General features: G+C 42.1%; 1 protein-coding gene across 2 annotated transcripts in view; it reads right to left on the bottom strand.

Moving 5' to 3' along the window:
• Positions 1-13,604, bottom strand: part of LOC120783052 (chemokine-like protein TAFA-1) — a 103,801-nt gene extending 90,197 nt beyond the window's left edge. For both annotated transcript variants that reach the window (XR_005706294.1, XM_040115732.1), the window contains exons 1-2: positions 13,523-13,604; positions 10,900-11,036 (exon numbers count right to left, since the gene is read on the bottom strand). Coding sequence is in view for 1 of the 2 variants with exons in the window: in XM_040115732.1 (XP_039971666.1) it covers positions 10,900-11,023 (124 nt within the window). In the remaining variant the exon portion in view is untranslated. The remainder of the gene's footprint in view (positions 1-10,899; positions 11,037-13,522) is intronic.
• Positions 13,605-19,359: the final 5,755 nt, after the last annotated feature.

Here is a 19,359-nt window from a genome sequence, read left to right as displayed (position 1 = left end):
TTAAGCCCGTCACAGCCGCAGCTGTGGGTGACATTTCCCATTTGCTGAGCCAAAAAAAGAAAATAAACTCCAGCACTGTCTGTCTGCCCTCTCATGTGAATCATCCAAAATTGTAATAACATCACTGTAGCAACATGTTGCTACACAGAGTCCCGTCCTTGTGTGTCTGTCCTGACAGTACAGCTCCTCTAAAGCCCAACAAAACTCTGTGAAGAAGCAACTACTGCTGAAGCCATGTTTCACGTTAAGGGGATGCCCTGTCATATATAAGGAATTAATATCATGCTAACAGCATGTGTGCATGTCCACACTGCAATCAGACAGAAGATAAAGGTGTGGAAGTACAACATAAGTGACAAAGAAAGTGAATGAATAATACTGGTGACTGGTTAAGATGAGTGTTGAAACAGAGCCAGCTTCATCTCTCTCCGCTAACTCTCTTTTTGACATACATCCTGCAAAAAGCAAAGGGAAAAAAAGTGTAGCATGCGAGGTACAGAGGTGCTGCACACTCCACTGAATATATCACAAAACATTTCTGTATTTTATTCATGGTGTAATCAAAGACTTACACTTTGATTGCGCCTATGAGAAGAGGAGCGCAGCTCTATGCGAGGCTTGCACTCAGCAATACAGGGGAAGAGGTGGAATGTAACACTAAAAGCTAATATACAGTAAGTGAGCCAGAGGAACTTCTACTCTCCTCATCGAAACATCAGACTGTTACTTTGCTTCTTTGCATCTGCTAGGAGTGAAGCTAAAGCTCTCGATCCTGACGAAAGCAGAGCACAATGGCTCAGCTCTGAGTACACTCCTCATTATCCATTCACACCGAGTTACATACATACATGAATGGAGGTCATCAATAGGGGAAAAAAATACTAAATTGCTTGTAAGAAAAGAGAAATAAAGCAGCATTTAGCTTGTCTAAGGAAATCCTTTGTACAGCATGAAACAAGAAGCATATTAAAATGCATCTTGAGGTTAAACATAAATGTCTTGCATACTGATTTTCCTGCTTTTGCATTTGTCTGGGATAACCAACAGGTGTTAACCTGCACAGTTTGCTTTTGGGCCAAATCTTGGGCACAGACATGCCATTTCATTTCCCCATGCTCCCCTTTTGTGAATTCGAGGGATACAATTATTTTGCACTGTGATTATGTCTAAATGTCCTACAAAAGTAAAGGCTTAGCAGCAACATTATAACAAGGAACTTTTTGTTTGTCTTTCGTGTAGGAGCTTAAGCTCACAGGCATTGATGTGGATTCAACTCCACAAGGACAGAGTAAAAAACATATTCTGATTACAAAAAAAAATGAGGTGAGGGATCTGGTTATACATCAGTATAGTTCTAGCATTTTTTAATTTAGCAGGCATGCGTGCTTTGCAGTTATGCCTTGGAGAGGGCTGAAATCCACAAGGAGAGGTAAAAGATGTTATGATCAAAGACGGCATGAGGAAAGGTATTCAGTTCTATTAGCTCAGTTCCAATAACACTCTTGTACACATGTATGCCATCCTCATATTTTCGTTGATGCCTTCAGGGAAAAGGTAGAACAAGTTCCTTAGAGCAGGCATTAATCTTCATGTAAACTCAACTCATAAAACTTATAGAAAGAAGGTCAAAAGGTCTTTTCGTTGGAAGAGCCTAGTAGCTCATGCCACTTAAACCTCTGGGCCATGAGATGAGAAAGAGAAAATCCTATATAGCCTGCCTGGCTGTCTGAGGTTCTAATAATATTTCCTTGCAAATACCGACTGCAAATTTAGAGAACAGGACTGGGATAAGACCCAAGGTGGATGAGCTGTGCAGCTAATAGACGGACAAGATGTCCAGAGAACAACAAAGACAAAGAGCATAACAGTGAGCGAGAGATGGTGTGTGAGAGAGAAAGCTCCTCTGGGTCATTAGGCTACAGACAGACACATGCAGGTGCCACCTCATCCTTCATTCTCTCACTCTCCTGGCCAACAGGCACCGAGCGGGAAGGTATGAGGCCACTGAGCCATGTTCAGTGAACCTGACATGTGCTGGAGATACTGTGGCAAATGAAGATGCATTGCAGGGCCAGTGGATACTAATTGTCCTCCGACATTTTCAACAGTCTGTCACCATTTTCGCCGTGTACAGTAAAAGTGATTGGCACATTTAATACAAGATACACAATGGCGTGAAAATCACAAAATGGTGGCTGATAGAGATTAAAATAAGATATCCTGTCTATTTATTCAGGCATTTTGCTGTGTGTCGTATTCTGTATAGCAGTTATGAACACTTAACTATGACATCTCAACCTAAATTTCATTAATAGAGTGTCTGCTGTCAGATAAAGCTATGATAAGACAATACAGTGTTGCCTCTGCACAGTGGCCACATAGATTCACCCAGACACATCAGACAAGACAAATAGGCCTCAGCTAATGCTGACAGAGTACACCGGGTGAAAAATTTAGACGGACTTTCAATCATATGTTTGACAAGTTGGGACATATTCAAGCAAGAGGACTTCTGTTTCCATAATTCCAAACTCCATAATCCATTTTTGGCCCCTGTCACAGCTTGAACGAATGCTTCACTGGGCTGAACCAAGAAAACAAGTCACCTTGCCAACAAATTGAAGATATGTATATCAAATTTCATGTTATTAGGAGTGTGAAAAAAAATCTTTGCACAGAGGGAGCAAAGCATTTTATGAATGTATGTAAACGAGGTGTGTTTACGTGTAGAGGGGTAACATGATAGGAGAAAAAAAAATTAACTTTAAACATCCATTAACTGATTTTTTTGGCCACTCGGGGGCACGGAAAAGAGCTGTAAACGAAATGCTGACATATTTTAAATTTTTAAATTGATATGGCGAACTTGTTAGCAAATATTTTCCTATTTAAATCCAGCAGATTTAGAGCAACATTAGCTTTCAATATTCACTCTCCTTTTAGCTTTGTAGTAGTCTCCACCACACAACACTATGAGAGCCCTGAACCAAAACTGTCGTCTGTGGGTTTATCACTATGAGCGACCTATTTTACAAGTAGCCGTGTGATCTATTGTTAATATAAAAATATTTATTATAGCTGCTTTAAAGCAGATATACAGATTTTAAACTATTAATATTTCAGACGCTAAAATCTCAGTGAACAAGGAATTGATCAATTCAAACCAGAGGCTAAAGCTGATATTCAGAATCAGTGATTGTATCTGTGTCTATTTCAACATTTCAGAGGTGAAGCCACAAAAAAGGCGGAAACAGAGGTAAAATATTCACTTGCTCCTGGCACTCTGAAAGAACCAGCTATATGTCAAAGTCAGCAGAGGTCAACATGCAAATTTTCTTTGGATTCTGTTGCCTGTCTGTTCACATTTCCTGAATTGTGACTGAAAAGCCATGGTAAAAATAATTTATGTTTTATATATCCCACCAAAGTGTCTTACAAAATAAAAACAAACATAATAAAAGAAAAAAGAGACAAGTGAAACGCTTTAGAAAGTATATTAGTAATATGGTTAAGACAACGTAATTTGACTGCCACTGGGTAAATGAGTTGCTGGGCCATAGTGAGGCCGCTGCAAACAAAACACTCAATGGGTAACATTTGTCCCCTGCAGTGGTTTTAAATGATGCCATGAGGTAGCTCTGCTGCATCACAATTACCTGGCAGTGTCTCTTTGCTTCATTAACATAAGCAAGCTATTTCACTTCAGTGGGATGCCACGAAAGGGCTTGAGGGGCCTAGAATTGAGAAGCTGCATAAGATATTGTATGAATAAAGATGATAATGATCTATGTTACAGTAACTTTCTGTAGCTCTGTTTAATATAAGTAAAATGGATGCGCAGCAGGGAGCTAGAATAAATAAAATCTGACAGAAAAAAGTACACGTAGAGCACTTTCTAAACTGGATGAAAATAGGCTGACTGTGAGACATGCATGTCAAAGTATTGCTAGACAGGTGGGTTGTTTGGACACACTTTGCACTGTGTGACTGGTTTGTCTATTTTCATACTCTTCAATTTATAGAAAAATAATTGGGGGAATGGGCCACCTGTTGTACATAGTACCTGTACACTCTGCTTGACATAACTGTCTGAGATCATACAAGAATAGGGTCGTATCTGCTACCATCTAATCTCACTCAAAGAGGTAGAAAAAGCACCAGAGTACATTCACTTAAAGGCTTGTGATGAGAAAGACTGCTGAGTAAATAAATACTAATGACACAGCAATATTACCATAGGTGAAATGGAATCTGTTTGCCAAGACAGAATCTGAAACAGTCAGAAAAACAGAGCTAATTTCTCACTGGGTGACTCACTCATTGCTGTCAAACTTTCTGGCAAACAACATCCTAATTGACTGATTACTGTGCCCCGCCCCCATTCACAGTTTAGCAACCGTAACCAAGCAGGACAGGCCGATCCAGCTTTAGACTTATCCACACGGAGAAGCGGTGCACATGACGCTTTTAATAGGAGCGAGAATCTATAGAGTATGGACAGTGGTGTCCATTATTTTTTTGCGTTTACAAAACCAAACACACGAGACCAAAAGTACCACAAGCTGCAAATGTAAGCATGCCCGGCTAACTAGCTTACTACCCACAGTAGTACCGTAGCATTAGTTCCAAAGACAAAAGGCAAAGAGTGTCTAAGTAGGTAATATTTTGTGGGGTTACAGGTAACGTTAGAAAGAAATTTATAAAATATTTAGAGTTTTAGTAATAGCATTAGCTCATGCTAGCTGGCTACAGCTGATTGTATCAGGTAGCGATAATTGTCATTTCAGCTGACAAAATCCAAGATGGTCAGCCAGAAATAAAAGTTCTGCTTTTGTTTGCTTCTGTTGAAATCAAAGACCACTTGTTTTAATAATTACTGCAAACTCTGGGTGGTACATCTATGACTGTTATCACTTTACACTGTTAATGTGCCGTGAGAGAACGGAAAGCTTGGCAGGCAGAGCAGTGGTAACTAAGGTGGCAGGGCTTAGTGAACACTCAATCAAAGAGAAACATATGCAGCAAGTGGTGAATGAAGAAAGAATATAGAACTTCTGGTCTACTTTGTCAGTGGAGCTAAACCTCTAAGTGAATATCTGATTATGTGTGGAGGAAAAAAGTCAAGAAATGGTACACAGGCCATAGAAACTGCCAATTCAACCTCCACTCCTCCCTTCCCTCTTGCTGGCCATAAAACGCAGTGTAATAGGATTCCTAAGCTTTTCCAGTGACTGCTTCCACTATCACACAGACATTTAAGTGCACTAATCCATGACAAATTGTCTCATCTGATCCATGACAAATCGTCTGAGGGGCCGATAGAGACGAGGAGATGGAGGGAGGGCGGAAAGGGGGGGGGGGGCAAGACGATGGAGGGCTGGGGGAAGAGGCCAGGCGCGGAGAGAGTGCTCCTCAGCACCTGAATGAGCAGGCAGTTATTGCCTAGTTTTTTAGAAAGGTTGCTCTCATTACCTCGAAGGACATGCTGTGTGATAGATTCAGAGGGATCACATAGTGCTGATGAGCTCTCTACCTAAGCCCACAGTTTTCAAAGCAATTATAATCCCACATGGAGATAGATTATAGGATTTGAGTTCCTCTGTTGGCAAAAGGAAAGATTTTTAGATGTCATGTTCACAAAATGAATATTTTTAATTAAATTTGTATCATATTATATATAATTTATGATTTTCATCAGCCAGTAGTTTAATTTAGCTCTACAGGAAGTGTTTTTAAATGAGCCACGCACAAGTGAATATGTAGTTAAACAAAAAAGCATTGAATAAAAAACATGGCAACCTGCAACATTATAAAAGGCTATTTCACAACCTTGGACAATAATCATTTGGGTGTGTGTGTGTGTGTGTGTGTGTGTGTGTGTGTGTGTGTGTGTGTGTGTGTGTGTGTGTGTGTGTGTATAAACATGCGCATGTGGCTTATACTATATGTTGCTGTTTTTCCACATGAGCCACTGCTGCTAGCTTGACCAAAAAAAAAATTTTCATCCACTTTACAAAGATATGATTAAGGACTCATCCATTCAAGTGACTGTAATTTAATTGAATTTTCTTTCACCATGAATTCTCACACTAATTAGTTCCCACAGTTTAATGGGGATGCAAAAAAAAAAACAGAAAACCTATATGGACAGCTGTTCTTGTGGATAGTTGGGATGGAGCTACTGTTCATACTGTAAAAGCTTACACCTCCACAGAAGAGGCAAAGCAACAAGATTACCACTTTGAGGACAACTATGTTAAACAAAAGTACACCTTCACTTCTGTGTTTCTGCCACTAAAACTGAGCTATTGCAATGAGGAGTCTGGGAACTATGGAAATGAGTTCCAAGTTGAAAACAGTGGGTGCATTCAGCATTCAGTTTGTGAGCCAGTGAAGCTAATTTCTTAACATTCCCAAACACTGCCAGAAAAATCATCAATCTTCTGAAGCAGCCATCCGCTCAGCAATGGAAAAAGAAAAAAAAAGAAAGGAAAAAAATCAATTCATACTGTGTGTATGTATGGCTTCCAGACTTCCACCCTGTCCTATTTACTAAAAAGACAGCTATCTTAAATCAAGTTCAAGGTTTATTTCAACACCCTGCATCTTGTCAGATTTTCCTCTCCTCAGAGGACCCCAATCCTTGGATCTTAAGATAAAATACTGGAGCTTCAATAGATACATGAAGCTAAAGTCCAGCACAAAAGTATTTTGACAGGTTGTGTTCTAAAAACATCTTTATATTTGCCAAACACATCCTTGCTTATGATCACACTGTTGCTCTTATTTGACCGTCTTGGCTAATCAGAGTAATTACATGTTTTCTTCCACCTCAAAGAGTTTCCAACACTGAGGGAGCTTTATGGCACATGGAACATTGAGCTAATTAAAATGCCTTCCAATCATCTGTGATTAAACTTTACACGCCATTTCAAATCAATGAATAAAAATTTAACAGCAGGACCACTGCATTAGTTATCAGCCTTTTCAGCTATTCCATAACCATTTTGTGCTGTCATGCGCAACATTTTTCATGTACATGCAAAATCAGCACGTCTATGGCTGGCAGTCACTGCTGAATCACAGTTCATTTCAGCCTTTGATTATGATATTCTTTCAAATGAACAGCAGATAACTTACATAATAAATGGCTGAATAATATGTGAAGAAGAGTTCTGTAATGGTGCACATATACACTCTCATCATGGCTGACAAAAAAAAAAAAAGGTCAAACAAAACGTCAGCAACAGACTGCTATCAAAGCGTAACAGGCTAGTAGAGTTAGCTTTAGAGCTGTTCTATTAGATCTGAGAGTTTCTTAAACTGCCCTGTCATAGTCATAATAACACTAAGCACCAGCTAAAGTGTTGTTATATTCAGCCCCTCTGGGTATTGATACATTATGAACAGGGCTACTGAACATGGCCACTGTATTTGCACTTCAGCTGAACAAGGGTGAATAAATACAGTACCCGCAGAGGGTAACTTATTGACAGTACGGTACTACAATGAGTAGGCAACACATCACGGAGCACTTTCATTTGAACGATAGAAGAAACCAAATCTGCAGTAACTACTGTCAAGCAATGCACTCAGTGTAAATTTGTTGCACTTCTACTGTCTTGTGATGGAGTCCAGTAATATGTGCTGTCAAGAGTGACCTGGTTTATGTTGCAGTAGTCTTGGCTGTGTTGGCAGGTGTTGAGAGTCGGGCTTGTGTGCTTCACGTCACATTCAGCTCCTCTGTCAATGTAGTGGATTATTTCTTGAGAGACCAAAATTGGCTGCCCAGAATCAGGACACCATCAATCTTCAGCCGCATGAGCAGGATGCAGGGGAGGCTGTGTGAAACAGGGGCTCATGGGAAAGAGAGTGGCGCCGCTTCCTGAGCAGGTGACGAAGCAGTCAGTCAACTCGTTACTCAATCTCCGCCTCAGTGGTGACTATGCCGATTTGTCACGGAAACATTCAAAACAATAAATAAATGGGCTCCTGAAATCTCCGCAGTCACAGTTGCAGATTTTTTTTTCTTTTTTTTTCTTTTTTACTGTCAGCTCAAAGTTGCAGGAGGCAGGTCAGCTGATTCCTTAAACATTGTTAGATGCTTCGACAGGCTAGAGTATTATATCTGTACCTAGCTCAACGTGACCTTCACTTCCCCTCCTTAGATTCCCACACAGCCCCTTGTCTGTAAATCTTTGTCCATGTGGGATGGTTTGTCAATTTTTGTACCATTCAGACTCTCAGACAGTCAGCTGGGCTGCATGCCAAGATCCACAAAAATTTATTTCAGCACATGGTTTCTTACAAAATACCAGCCCAATATTCCACCTCAAGACAATACAGTCGTACAGCATGTTGCAATGCAAGGGACAGGAAAGCAGCTTCACCTATCTGGTCATCAAGCAATTTTAAAGCTAATGAATCAATAATCCCAGTAAATGGATGTGAGTCTAAGATAAAACACTATTTCTATTCATCTTTTTATCAGCACAGAAGACGTTTTGAATCACATATATCACATTCTTCCTTAGAGAAACCATTCTACAACTTAATTTACAGTATTGCAGACGTTATATCACACACCCTTTCATCATCTTTTAGAAAGTCAGAAACATTAGTTTATTACAGAAAACAGAAAAGCATGAAAACCAATGGACTCTTCAAGGCCAGACATCTCCTTTTTGCCATGTCCTAAATATCCATATCTATTTATATCTGAGGGCCCTGGCCTCAATGAAACCAGAGAGCTTCTCAAATTATAAAATCAATTCTAATTCAAATATTCATCATAGCATTTCAATTCTGAGAGAGCAGTTCTGGTTAAATCGGTTAACGCCACTCCACGGCTGAGTAAGATTGATGTCAGCTTAATCCTCTTTAAAAAAACATGATATACAGTAAATTGTACAGTTGCCGAGCAGCAGGGAAAAAAAAAAAAAGCAGAAATGTTTTCTTTCTGAGCGCTCAGTTGTAAAATATCATAACATATCCTAAGATCATGATTGTCAGCACCAATTATGCCTGTCATACATCACAGTTTGTTTGATTTGAAAAGTTTTCCAGAGAGCACTAATAAAACTATAAATAACACTATAAAAGTGTGAATGCTGGTATATCAAGTAACATCTCTCTTAGTGTCGTTAATCAAAATTGAGTGGCCAAGCCTAAATCAGTGCAATAATGTAAATGAAATCTGAGACTTTAAAAGATCAAATCAGCAGAGTGTGTGTATATCATCCATCTCTACAATGTGAGTTTGCATCCTCTCAGACCTGGCGTTTCCTGAACACAGCTCCAGCATCCCCAGCAGACTCATGAAAATGCCACACCATAATGGCCTTAGTGATGAAATGGATTGTGAATGTGCGAGCGTGTGCATGTCCGTACCCTCCTTAGTTTTGTATGCCGTACGTGTGTGAGTTGGTCTGTCTGACATGAACTCTTACAGAGGACTCTCAGCCATAGCCATCCTTTGCCTGGAAGACTCTTCTAGATCTATGGTGGCGGTGGTGGTTGGAGGGGAGGGGGGTGTTTTTTCCCCTTCTTCCCCTTTGGGACCACTGCATTATTCAAAAGACACTTACTGAGCCTTGCACTTCCTTGTACATCTTTGGCACCAAGCTTGACTTGCCAACCAGTCAAAAAAAAAAAAAAAAAAAAAAAGAAAGAAAGAAAGAAAGAGAGAAAGGAAAAAAAGAAGAAAACAAGAAAAACTGGAAGCTAGCCTTTAAAAAATTCATTCAGAGCTCTCTGTCGCTCATCACTCACCCTCTTTTTCCAATTAATGGGACCGGGATACTTTGAGAACTTTCTATCTATCATAGCTGGGATTTTCATGTATCAGCAGTTCCACAGCAAAAGTAAGCCAATGCTCCGACATGCTGCTTAATGTCACCAGTGTTTAACACAAAGCATTGACAATTCAGGGCTGGATTTTTTTTTTACTCTTGCTGTACTTCAATAACCGGTTTTTAGCTTGGCAATGCAACACATACAAAGAGAACCAAGCAGAAGATAGCATCAATGTTTAACAGCCGCTTGGTTTCTGGAGAGAGCCCCACTCTGCATGAGGGTTCAGCATGGGAGTCACACTCATTGTCAGAAGCTTAAAGAAAGCCTCTGCTTTGCTCGAAAAAACCTTTGCCTTCCCCGTTACACTCCCACATACCCCATAAGCAGTGCTGGTAAGCTTTTCCATAATCGGAGAATTAGAGCCGCCTCGGCGTCTACCCTCCCCTTTTGCCCCTACAGTGCAGAAGGCGTCAAGCTTAATTGGCAAACGTTTCCAGTGCAAAAGAGGGAAACATAATTGTCATTTCCATCTAAGCCACAGTGATCAAAGCTCCCTTGGTTACCAGCACAGTAATAGGGACTTTTGCCTACAGCTTGTCCTACTCGTAACAGTCTGCCAGCAGGATTCAGGGTGCAGTAGTCAAGAATTCCTCACCGCGCACAAGAAAAGCACATCCCTACCAGCTAACTCACAATGTTTGAAGATGCTCTTTGTCTATCTGGGCCTCCATGTACAGATTTAAACACAAGCGTGCAGCTAACAACCAACAAGCAACCAAAGTCTAACAACCATATCGCTTTCATAAATCGCACAAAAAGTATGCAGATAGATAGATTTGAGTACGACTAAATATAAGTATGTAACATGCAATTAGAAGTACAATTAGTAGTCTTCCCCTTTGCTTATCTCATATGACCGTGAGCATGGTGAATCATCATGTTACAGTACAGTACTGTGGCAAATCATTCTGACATACTGCAGCAGTCCCTTGTGGCTGCTTTTAAACAGACAAAGCTGAGAAGTGCTGCCCCATCGAAAGGGCAACATCTCGCACTGTAACACTGTCCTGTGAAACCTGAAATCTGTCAAAGAGGCACACGTACCCAGGGTGAGAATGTCGGTGCGACCGGGACGCGCCACATGGTGCTGCTGGATGGTCTGGTAGAGTGTGGCCTGGCACAACAACAGGAAGCCCAGGCTAATCCACATGGCCAACAACCAGGACATGGTAAGGCCGGGTCTGCAGGACGGTGCACAGCAGGGGGGAAACAACAGGAGAACAGGGACAGAGATGTATTACAGCGTGTCTCCATACATATTTAAAAACAAACACATTGTGTTTAATTTACTGTGTCAAACAAAAGGAAGTAACAAGTATATTGACAAATCTTCTGAAATACCACGGTATCAACTAGAAATATTTAGACTCATATGTCTATTAGTATGATTTATTTAGAAACATGTGCATGGGTACTTTCTTATTATAACACTAAGAATGAAAAGAAAAAGTCGAGAGCGAGGCTTGTAGTAAAAAAAACAAAACCCTGCAGACAACAAATGTAATCTCTTCAATATCTGTCTTGTCCAAACCTGCTGCAGTCTTAAAGGACTACTAACAGATGAAATGCAGAAGAAGGAAACTAACCTGCTGCAATCTCTTTGTCAGACTAATAATTTTATAATGAGCTATGTCATCTTTTTATGAAAACTACAGTGCCTTGAACAACATCACTGGAGCCCTGAATATTGTAAAAAGTTTATAAAAGACTGCATTTCTGAGCACAGCAGAAACAGCCTTTTTGCAGATTTGTTCAGTGACTGCCTAATGGCTGGTGAGCGCCAGCATATGGAGACACGCCTTAGCCCTCATTGAATAATGAGGCTCTCCTCCTTTCCAGGTGTTATGAGCGCTTCGCTCCATTCAGGACCCCGCGGTGGGAAATTCAAAATCTTCACCCCACCTCCTCTAAAACAAACTGCGGCCTGGTGTGCTTAGGCTCCCCGCCTCCGACTTTTAAAACTTCACGTCAGCATCCCACTCAGTGAGACTGTTTATGGGCGTTTTCGAAAAATGTATCAATCTTGGCCTGATGATCAGTTTTGAGAGAAATATTTTCACCCAAGTCGCTCACTGTGTTGCTCTGAAATCAAGGGCTCCGGCTGCATTCGTTTACACTTCTCACTTTTCACTGAGATTGTTCCTTTCTGTGTGAATCTGATGATCTAATGTAACAGTGTGAATCTAATACTTCTTGAACGTTTGATTCCACCATATCGTAAAAACGCAAGAGAATATAAAGCAGACTATGAGCCCCAGGGAGTCTGTGCAACACACACTTCAAAATAGCCTAATGAACTTTACATTTGACTGAGGGGTTTGTGTAGCCATGAATTAAGAGAGTGCCATGAAAACAGAGCTGATCCAGTAGGAGATTTGCAGAAAGCACCAAAGCCACCGCTTGCCTGCCCGTTTGCTCAAGCCAGACTCCTTTTTGTTTTGAACATCTGTGCATCTGGGATTAAAACCATTAGGCTACTAAATGTCACCCGTGTGTTCTGTGCCCTCGGTGACATTGAGACTGCTTAATATTCGGCCAAAATTAAGCACATAATTACGAGCAGCACATTTTGAAATCCCCACCCCTACACTAAATCCAACATAATCCGCGCTTTTTGTGGAAATGTGAACCGGTCCCATGGGTATGTTTTCCTCTTCTTTCTTTTTTTTTTTTTTTAACACCACACCATAGTTCTGCTGACTTCATATTCAAAAGAACTGAATCCTTTGCGCTCGGATAGTTAACTGCATATTGCATAAAGACCCTGAGCTACTCCCGGTTATCGGAAGGCATTCGTGCCGAAAATAGTATGTGGTTCTTACCAGCAGCTTTTTACCGGGGGAGAAGACGCGCGGCAGACTCTAAATAAAACGAGCAAGCATGGGTATCATCTGAAAAGGAAGTTCAGAGGAAAAGAGAGCAGCTTTCAGGAAAAGAGAACCGAACTTCTGTTCTCGGAGCCTCGTTTTCGCAGCGCAAGAAGGCTCTCCTATAAATAAACTATCCATCTTGAGAGGCACGTTCAAAGCAGTTTACTCGCAGTTTTGTAGTGTCACGTAAAACGAGAGCACATCTCCTCTATGCGTAATTGTCCAGTCCAGCGTCGGATAGTAAATGCGGTCGGGGGGGGGGGTAGGAACTGCAGATACACCTGCAGGCAGCCTCCCTTACTGGAGCACCTGCGTACAGCGTCGCCCCAACAACATGAGACTCGTTTTGTTTCCTGCTCTTCTTCCTCGGCTTCAGCTTCAGCTTCAGAGATGACTCCCAAAACCCTACGTGTCTGAGGTTCATATAACAGGAACTGAACTTTTTTGCATTTTATTAGACGCACTTACAGTGTGTATTTCAGGAAGTTGTCAAGATGAGTGCAACACATTTACCCGCATCTAAACAGGCTTGAAACTTATATAACGTGATCCAAAAGAATATTTGTAGTATGATATAAAGGATTTTTTTAGTAGAAGCTGTTTTTCATGTGTCAATTCTTGTATACCGTGGGAGCCCAGTCCTCTTCACTCAGCTCAGACACATCTTTCTACAAGCAGTATTTTGTGAGAAATGTATCCCTAAGACACAGTTGTCCAAGTAAATCAACCCCCCCCCCCACCCCACTCATCCCATCCCCACACACCAGAGGTATTCCTCGAAAGTCCCACACCCTTACCTGAGCAGTGCGTTCAGGAGGAAGGGGCTCGGTCAGAATCACTGCCTGCCTGCGCAGCAGACTCACTCCTCTGTCTTAAATCCATCCATACTTTGAAGCCGGGGATTCCTGCGCGAAATTCCAGCACTTAGACGAACCGAACAACGCACAAAAGGAGCTAAAATGCTGTTCTTGTCCTCAAAATTCCCTCCTTTTGGACCCCTTCTGCTCAGTTCCTTTGGAAATCCTTGACAGCACAAACAGTCACCAAAAGCAAAACACCCAGGGGTCTATGTCACTCACTGGCCAGGATTTGAGGGATGGGAGGCTGATCATGTCACTGCTGTATCAGCCACATACGTGCAGCTCTCTGTTCCTCTCCTTCCTTCAGTCTGTGTCTCTTCTCCGTCAGTAGAACTCCTATGTTGTGATGACTGGGAGCCAGTTTACCCCCCTCACTTGTCGTCTCCTTCTCACGCGTGCAGCGGAAGGCTCCAGTGGAATGACTGCTCTGTCTGCTCTTGGCTGCGTCCCCCCATTGAGAAGCTGTGCTGATAGTATGAGCCTCAGTGCTCTCTTCAACGCACTAAGTAGAGTCTGTGTCAGAGAGGCAGAGCCAGTGTGTGAGTGAGCGTGCGTGCGTGCGTGCTTGCTTGCGTGCGTGCGTGCGTGCGTGTGTGTGTATTACAATGTAGCCCAGCTGGAAAGAGAGAGAGAGAGCTGAGAGAGAGTCAGATCACGTCTTAAAGCAAGACTGCCCACTCCTGCATCAAGACTTTATCAGCAAATGAAGCATGCTTTATTAACCCACCACTCTTTACATCCCAACCTCGCATCCACAACGTCATGAGACATGCTCACTTTGTACATATTTGCCTGTATCCATGTGCACATGTACGTGTGTGAGTTGGAGAGGGCGTGGAGGGAGGACGACTGAATGTGCCTCTTAGTCATCACCCTCCAGCATTTGAGGGGCAAGAGTGAAATATGCTCCAAGCACAGCACTTTTAATAGAAGGTAGAGTGCCTCATCAGAGCTCTGCAATCACTATATTATCCATTACGAGCTGGCTGTGCTCTGTTTTTGTGGTGATGAGTGAGGGTTTGTTTTTAACGGCCAGCCCCTTTTGGACCTTATCCACCACTGAAACAAACTTGCATTTGCAGTGGCAGCCTGAGTCTGTGAGCCTCCCTCTGTCACTTGCCCACAAACCGAATCTGCTGGCTCTGAAGGAAACCACTGACACCCACTGTCTTTTGTATGCCCGCGTGTGTTGGTGTGGCTTTATGCATGCATGGGTTTCCACTGTGCCACAGCCATGCAGGCAGTTGAAAGCAATCAGTCTTGTTTGTGTGGTGTATGTTTCCCTCAAACATATTCCCTCCATATGGAGGAGCTCGCATTTAGCTCATTATACTGTTAACCAGAGATTTACAGTATATGCCAGTCCCATGCACCTGCCATGGCTGACTCACTCACACCCTGACATTTCACAGAAAATGAACTCTGTGCTATTCACAACAATACACAGCTGAAGGGCTAAATAAACTTGCAGACAGTGAGGATTGTGTTGGTACTGTGGGGGAGTACAGACAAATGAACTTGATGATTGATATCCCGATAAACTTTCTCTCAGAGCTGTTAGCTGCACCCCGTTTTCTTCGCATGCTATGATTTCTGTGAATACTGTGCATACCTGTATGTCTCGGGGAGCTGTGGCGCAAAATGATCAGTTTCCTGATTGGCTGTCATTATCCACTTATCCAGTCAGGTGGCATTTCTGAGATGGTTAAGAAGCCCTTCAATTGCTGATCACCGTGCCATGCCACAGAGCATCCTGGACCATCCCTGCTGCTGCTATCACTTCTGCTTGTTCTTTATAAGCTATGGTGTGATTTGACAGCCAGATGCGCACAGCCCCACAGAGTTACAATCTGCAGGGGAGAGAGGGGCTGAATGTAGAAAAACACAGTGTAGCAAAATGGAGGACGAGATGTGTGAGTGTGTGTGTGTGTGTGTGTGTGTGTGTGTGTGTGTGTGTGTGTGTGTGTGTGTGTGTGTGTGTGTGTGTGGTAGGGGGGGTTATTATTCTCTCTGTGGGATTACTCAAAGTGCGATGTGAGTACCTGAGTGGGTAAAGTAGTAGCAGTTAACAGAGATCACCTCTTGTGCCTGACAACTGGGCAAAAAAAAACAAAGAGTGGTGTGTTAGTAATTCCTGGATGTGTTTTTAGCCATGTGCTGGTGTGTTATTGCGTTTGGACTGTGTCCTCTGTACTTACATATCTCTGTAATAATCTGATGGGACTGCAGTTATGAATAGTGAAGCTGCCATCTGGATCTCCGTTGGGTAAAGCACACCACATGTTAAGTGACCAGATTCACATTAAGCAGGAACTGCAGAGTAATTACCACATTGATTAGTGTTTCTACACTGCCAAGCTATATTTATACAAAATGGCTTGATTACCAATAAATGGGATTATTTGTATTTGTGCATATTTGTTGATATTTCCTTTTGTTCGGGGTGTTATTAGCATGCACGCTTGAATTTCATTTTGTCTTCAACGCTTAATGTCTTTATGATCTGTCCCATTAGACTGAGATGAAGGCGTGAAATGAAACAGACCCACAAACAAGCCTCAGAGGAGAATTTAAGATTGAAGGCATCCAATTACTACGTGTTCCTTTCAGCAATATGCAGTACCCACACAAGTCTCCCATTTGTATCTTATTTTTTTCCCAGTTGTTAATTTGTTGCGGGCTCCATTCTGTGTCAGTCTGAGCTGTGTTGGGAGAATGGACTGGACAACAGAATTTCACAGTAATTCTGGATTGTTGCCGTGGTCCCACTCTTCTCTGTCTCCCTTCTCAGGGGCTTCCATCATTTCCAAACAGCTGTTGCCGCAGCCTGTGCCAAGACCTAACCACAGCCGACCAATCGCTGGCCAACTCTGTGTTTGGATCTGGGCAGCCTTATTAAACAGTAGCATTTGCCAATCGCTGTCTCGCTCTGTCTTTCTGTCTCATTCTGTCATTCTCTTTCCTTCTGGTTCTCCCTCTGGCTAATAAAATTCTTCCATCCAGTGCCGCCAACAAGCTTCAATTTGCACCCACTAGTTGTAATGTGAAACCCCCCCCCCCAATTACCACCACCACCACCACCAGCTTTCCGTTTTACTACAAAGGATGAGACCTTGTCCACTATTGTTCCTGCATAATTTACACCATTTCTCACTGAGTTGAGATGAGGGGAGTTGTGTGTTAGTAAACCTAATCTCCGAGGCACTCGCTGCATAAAACACTCCATCAGAGAGAAAGGTAGAGTGACACAGAGAGGCAGAAGACAGAAGGAGAGAAAGAAAATAGCAAGAAAGAAGAAAAGATTAAGGCAGGCAGAGAAAATTCATTCGGATGAAGTATGCAGCGGCAAGTCTTGCTCACTGGTGGGTGGTGAAGGGGAAGAAGATGATTAATGAAATGAAGGAGACTGATCTATAGTAAGAATTTATTTCGCAATTATCAGATCGTTCATTTTGTGCTCTTGCTCACAGGTGTTCATTACTGAGGGAATCTGGAATTGAGGATATTGTCGATTTCTAACAGTGGAAACGTTAGTGGATATACAGTTCTCCACACATAAACGTCTCAGGCTTTACCTTCAGCTTTTCTCCTCTGTCAGCAGATCCTGTGAGATTAAACGCTAACATGTCAGTCTGAACTCTAAAAGGTAGTGATACACAGTTCCACAAGAGCAAATTGTTATTTCATAGCCATATATGTAAAGGATTTTTCTTGTCATGTCCCTAATAACATTCTCATTTTTATTAAGAGACAAATTCAAGTCAGTTAGTCTTTGACACACTTCACTCCTCTGTAACTGAACTGTTTTCATTCACTGGGGTTTCTGTTCAATAGAAAAGGCATAAGTAGCATGACAGTATACCTCTTTATAAAATCTAAGGGAGGAAGTATGTTTAGGCGTGGCTGTCAGTAGTTTCCCCTTATCATCCCCCTCTCTACAAGGAAATGAATGTTTTTACTACACCTGCTCTGCCTCTAGTGAGTCTGCTTTTTGTTTTCACCTTTGAGATCAGCTGTTGTAACAGGCCACTGAGTGTACTATGTACCTAACTTATTTAACCACATTCTTAAAAAAAAAAAAAAAAAAAAAACACGTTCTCATGGCACTGTGTACAAATAGCACACCACTTTCAGGACATAGGCATCCAAACCTTCATATCAATACCAATAGTACCAACTGTAGTAGTAAAATCCCAAGATATATACTCTGTGTGCCAAGGGTATATTAAGAATGTTAAGAATATATGCTCTGTTGTTTGCCAAGGTGTATTGAGAATATACTGTGATATTCAGTATAGACCGGAATTTATTGGACATTGATTTTAACTTTTAACATTGATTTTAATGATAATAACACTCAATCATTGGGCTTGCAGTGAGTAATACAAGTATTGTCATTAATCTGAATTAAGAAAATGATTGCTATAATACACAGTTCAGAAATATTAAAGTTTTAAAAAAGTGTGGCCTAAGACACCTTGGAGATAGTGGTGTCAGGAAGTACCCGGGCGTACCCAGGCAGGCCAGGAGAGTTGGGGATTTTCCAAAGAGACTGACACCATTATTTCCAGGTGGATATGGAGGATGTAACCAAATATGGAAAGCATGACACCATTAATTCCTGATGAAGTGAAGTTCATTTTTTAGAAAAGAAGGTGGAGAACCCACCAGCAAGGAGGAACAATTTGGAAATAAAAGATTATGTCTAGCTATGCTTTCTTCAGTTGGTTTCTTGAGCTAACTCGGGTTCATCTTTTGTGAAAGAATCAACTCTATTGCATTGAACTCTCATCATCTCCAGTGGGTTTTTGGGAACTTTTTGAGACTCCAGTAACTCATCACCTTCACTGAAGTTAAGTGTTGGAAGAGAGGTCCAGAGATACACTCTGGCCCGATCTGGGCAACTTATTCTCCAACACAACATCAAAGACCCGTTGACTGTGTGTCCAGGTCAGGCTTCTTAGGGCAGTAATACATGAGTTTGACTCGGGGTGAGTGTTCGCTCCCGTCATATGCGGGCTCGGGTATACGCAGGCACGCGACACCAGTGGAGAAGTCCGCCTAACTACTCTTGGACTTTATTACAATCAACAACAATCTAACAATTTCCAAGTGGTGATGTAACCTGGGGTCATAGGGTGGTTTGAGACTCACCAGGTATAAGCAATCAAGGTCGATCAGACCCCAACTTGTGTCCCAGCAGTACTACTCCACAAATCACGCACTCTGTAGTCACCTGGAGGCTCCACTGTGTACCTGATGGTTCTCCTCTTTGCTGCCCATATAATGCCCAGCAGCACAAGTGCTGTACAGAGTGAAAAACCACCAAAGTTTCTACAACCCACCTCTTTGGGTATCAGGGAGCTCTTCATCCCTGCCTCTGACATTGCTCCTCCAGCTTTTACTACCTTTCTTTGATATTTGGGCCTCCTCAATCCAGGGAACAGACAGCTCAAACATGCTCACCTGCTTTGAGACTTCTGACAGTGGAACCACATCCAGGCCTCAGTGTTATCAATGTAATTGTGTCAGGAAATTTAAGCTACCTGTTCAAGTCCGCACGCAGCTGGCACTGGTTTGCTGCAGTGAATACACCTGATGGCACCTTGCGCTGTGGTTGAGGCTAATCACCTGCCTGTATGAAAGCATTATGCGTCCTAGGTGGGAGATATACTTGTTGTTGATGGCTGATGGCATGTGCTCTGCCACTGCCTTTAGCATGGGCTCGGGGGGCCAGCACCAGCACTAGCGGCTTTCTTCCAAGCCTTTGTGCA

Source organism: Xiphias gladius, chromosome 21 (assembly GCF_016859285.1).
Source record: "Xiphias gladius isolate SHS-SW01 ecotype Sanya breed wild chromosome 21, ASM1685928v1, whole genome shotgun sequence".
In the NCBI taxonomy this organism is placed as follows: domain Eukaryota; kingdom Metazoa; phylum Chordata; class Actinopteri; order Istiophoriformes; family Xiphiidae; genus Xiphias; species Xiphias gladius.
Note: the sequence above shows the minus strand (reverse complement) of the source record. Positions and strands in the feature narration are given on the sequence as shown.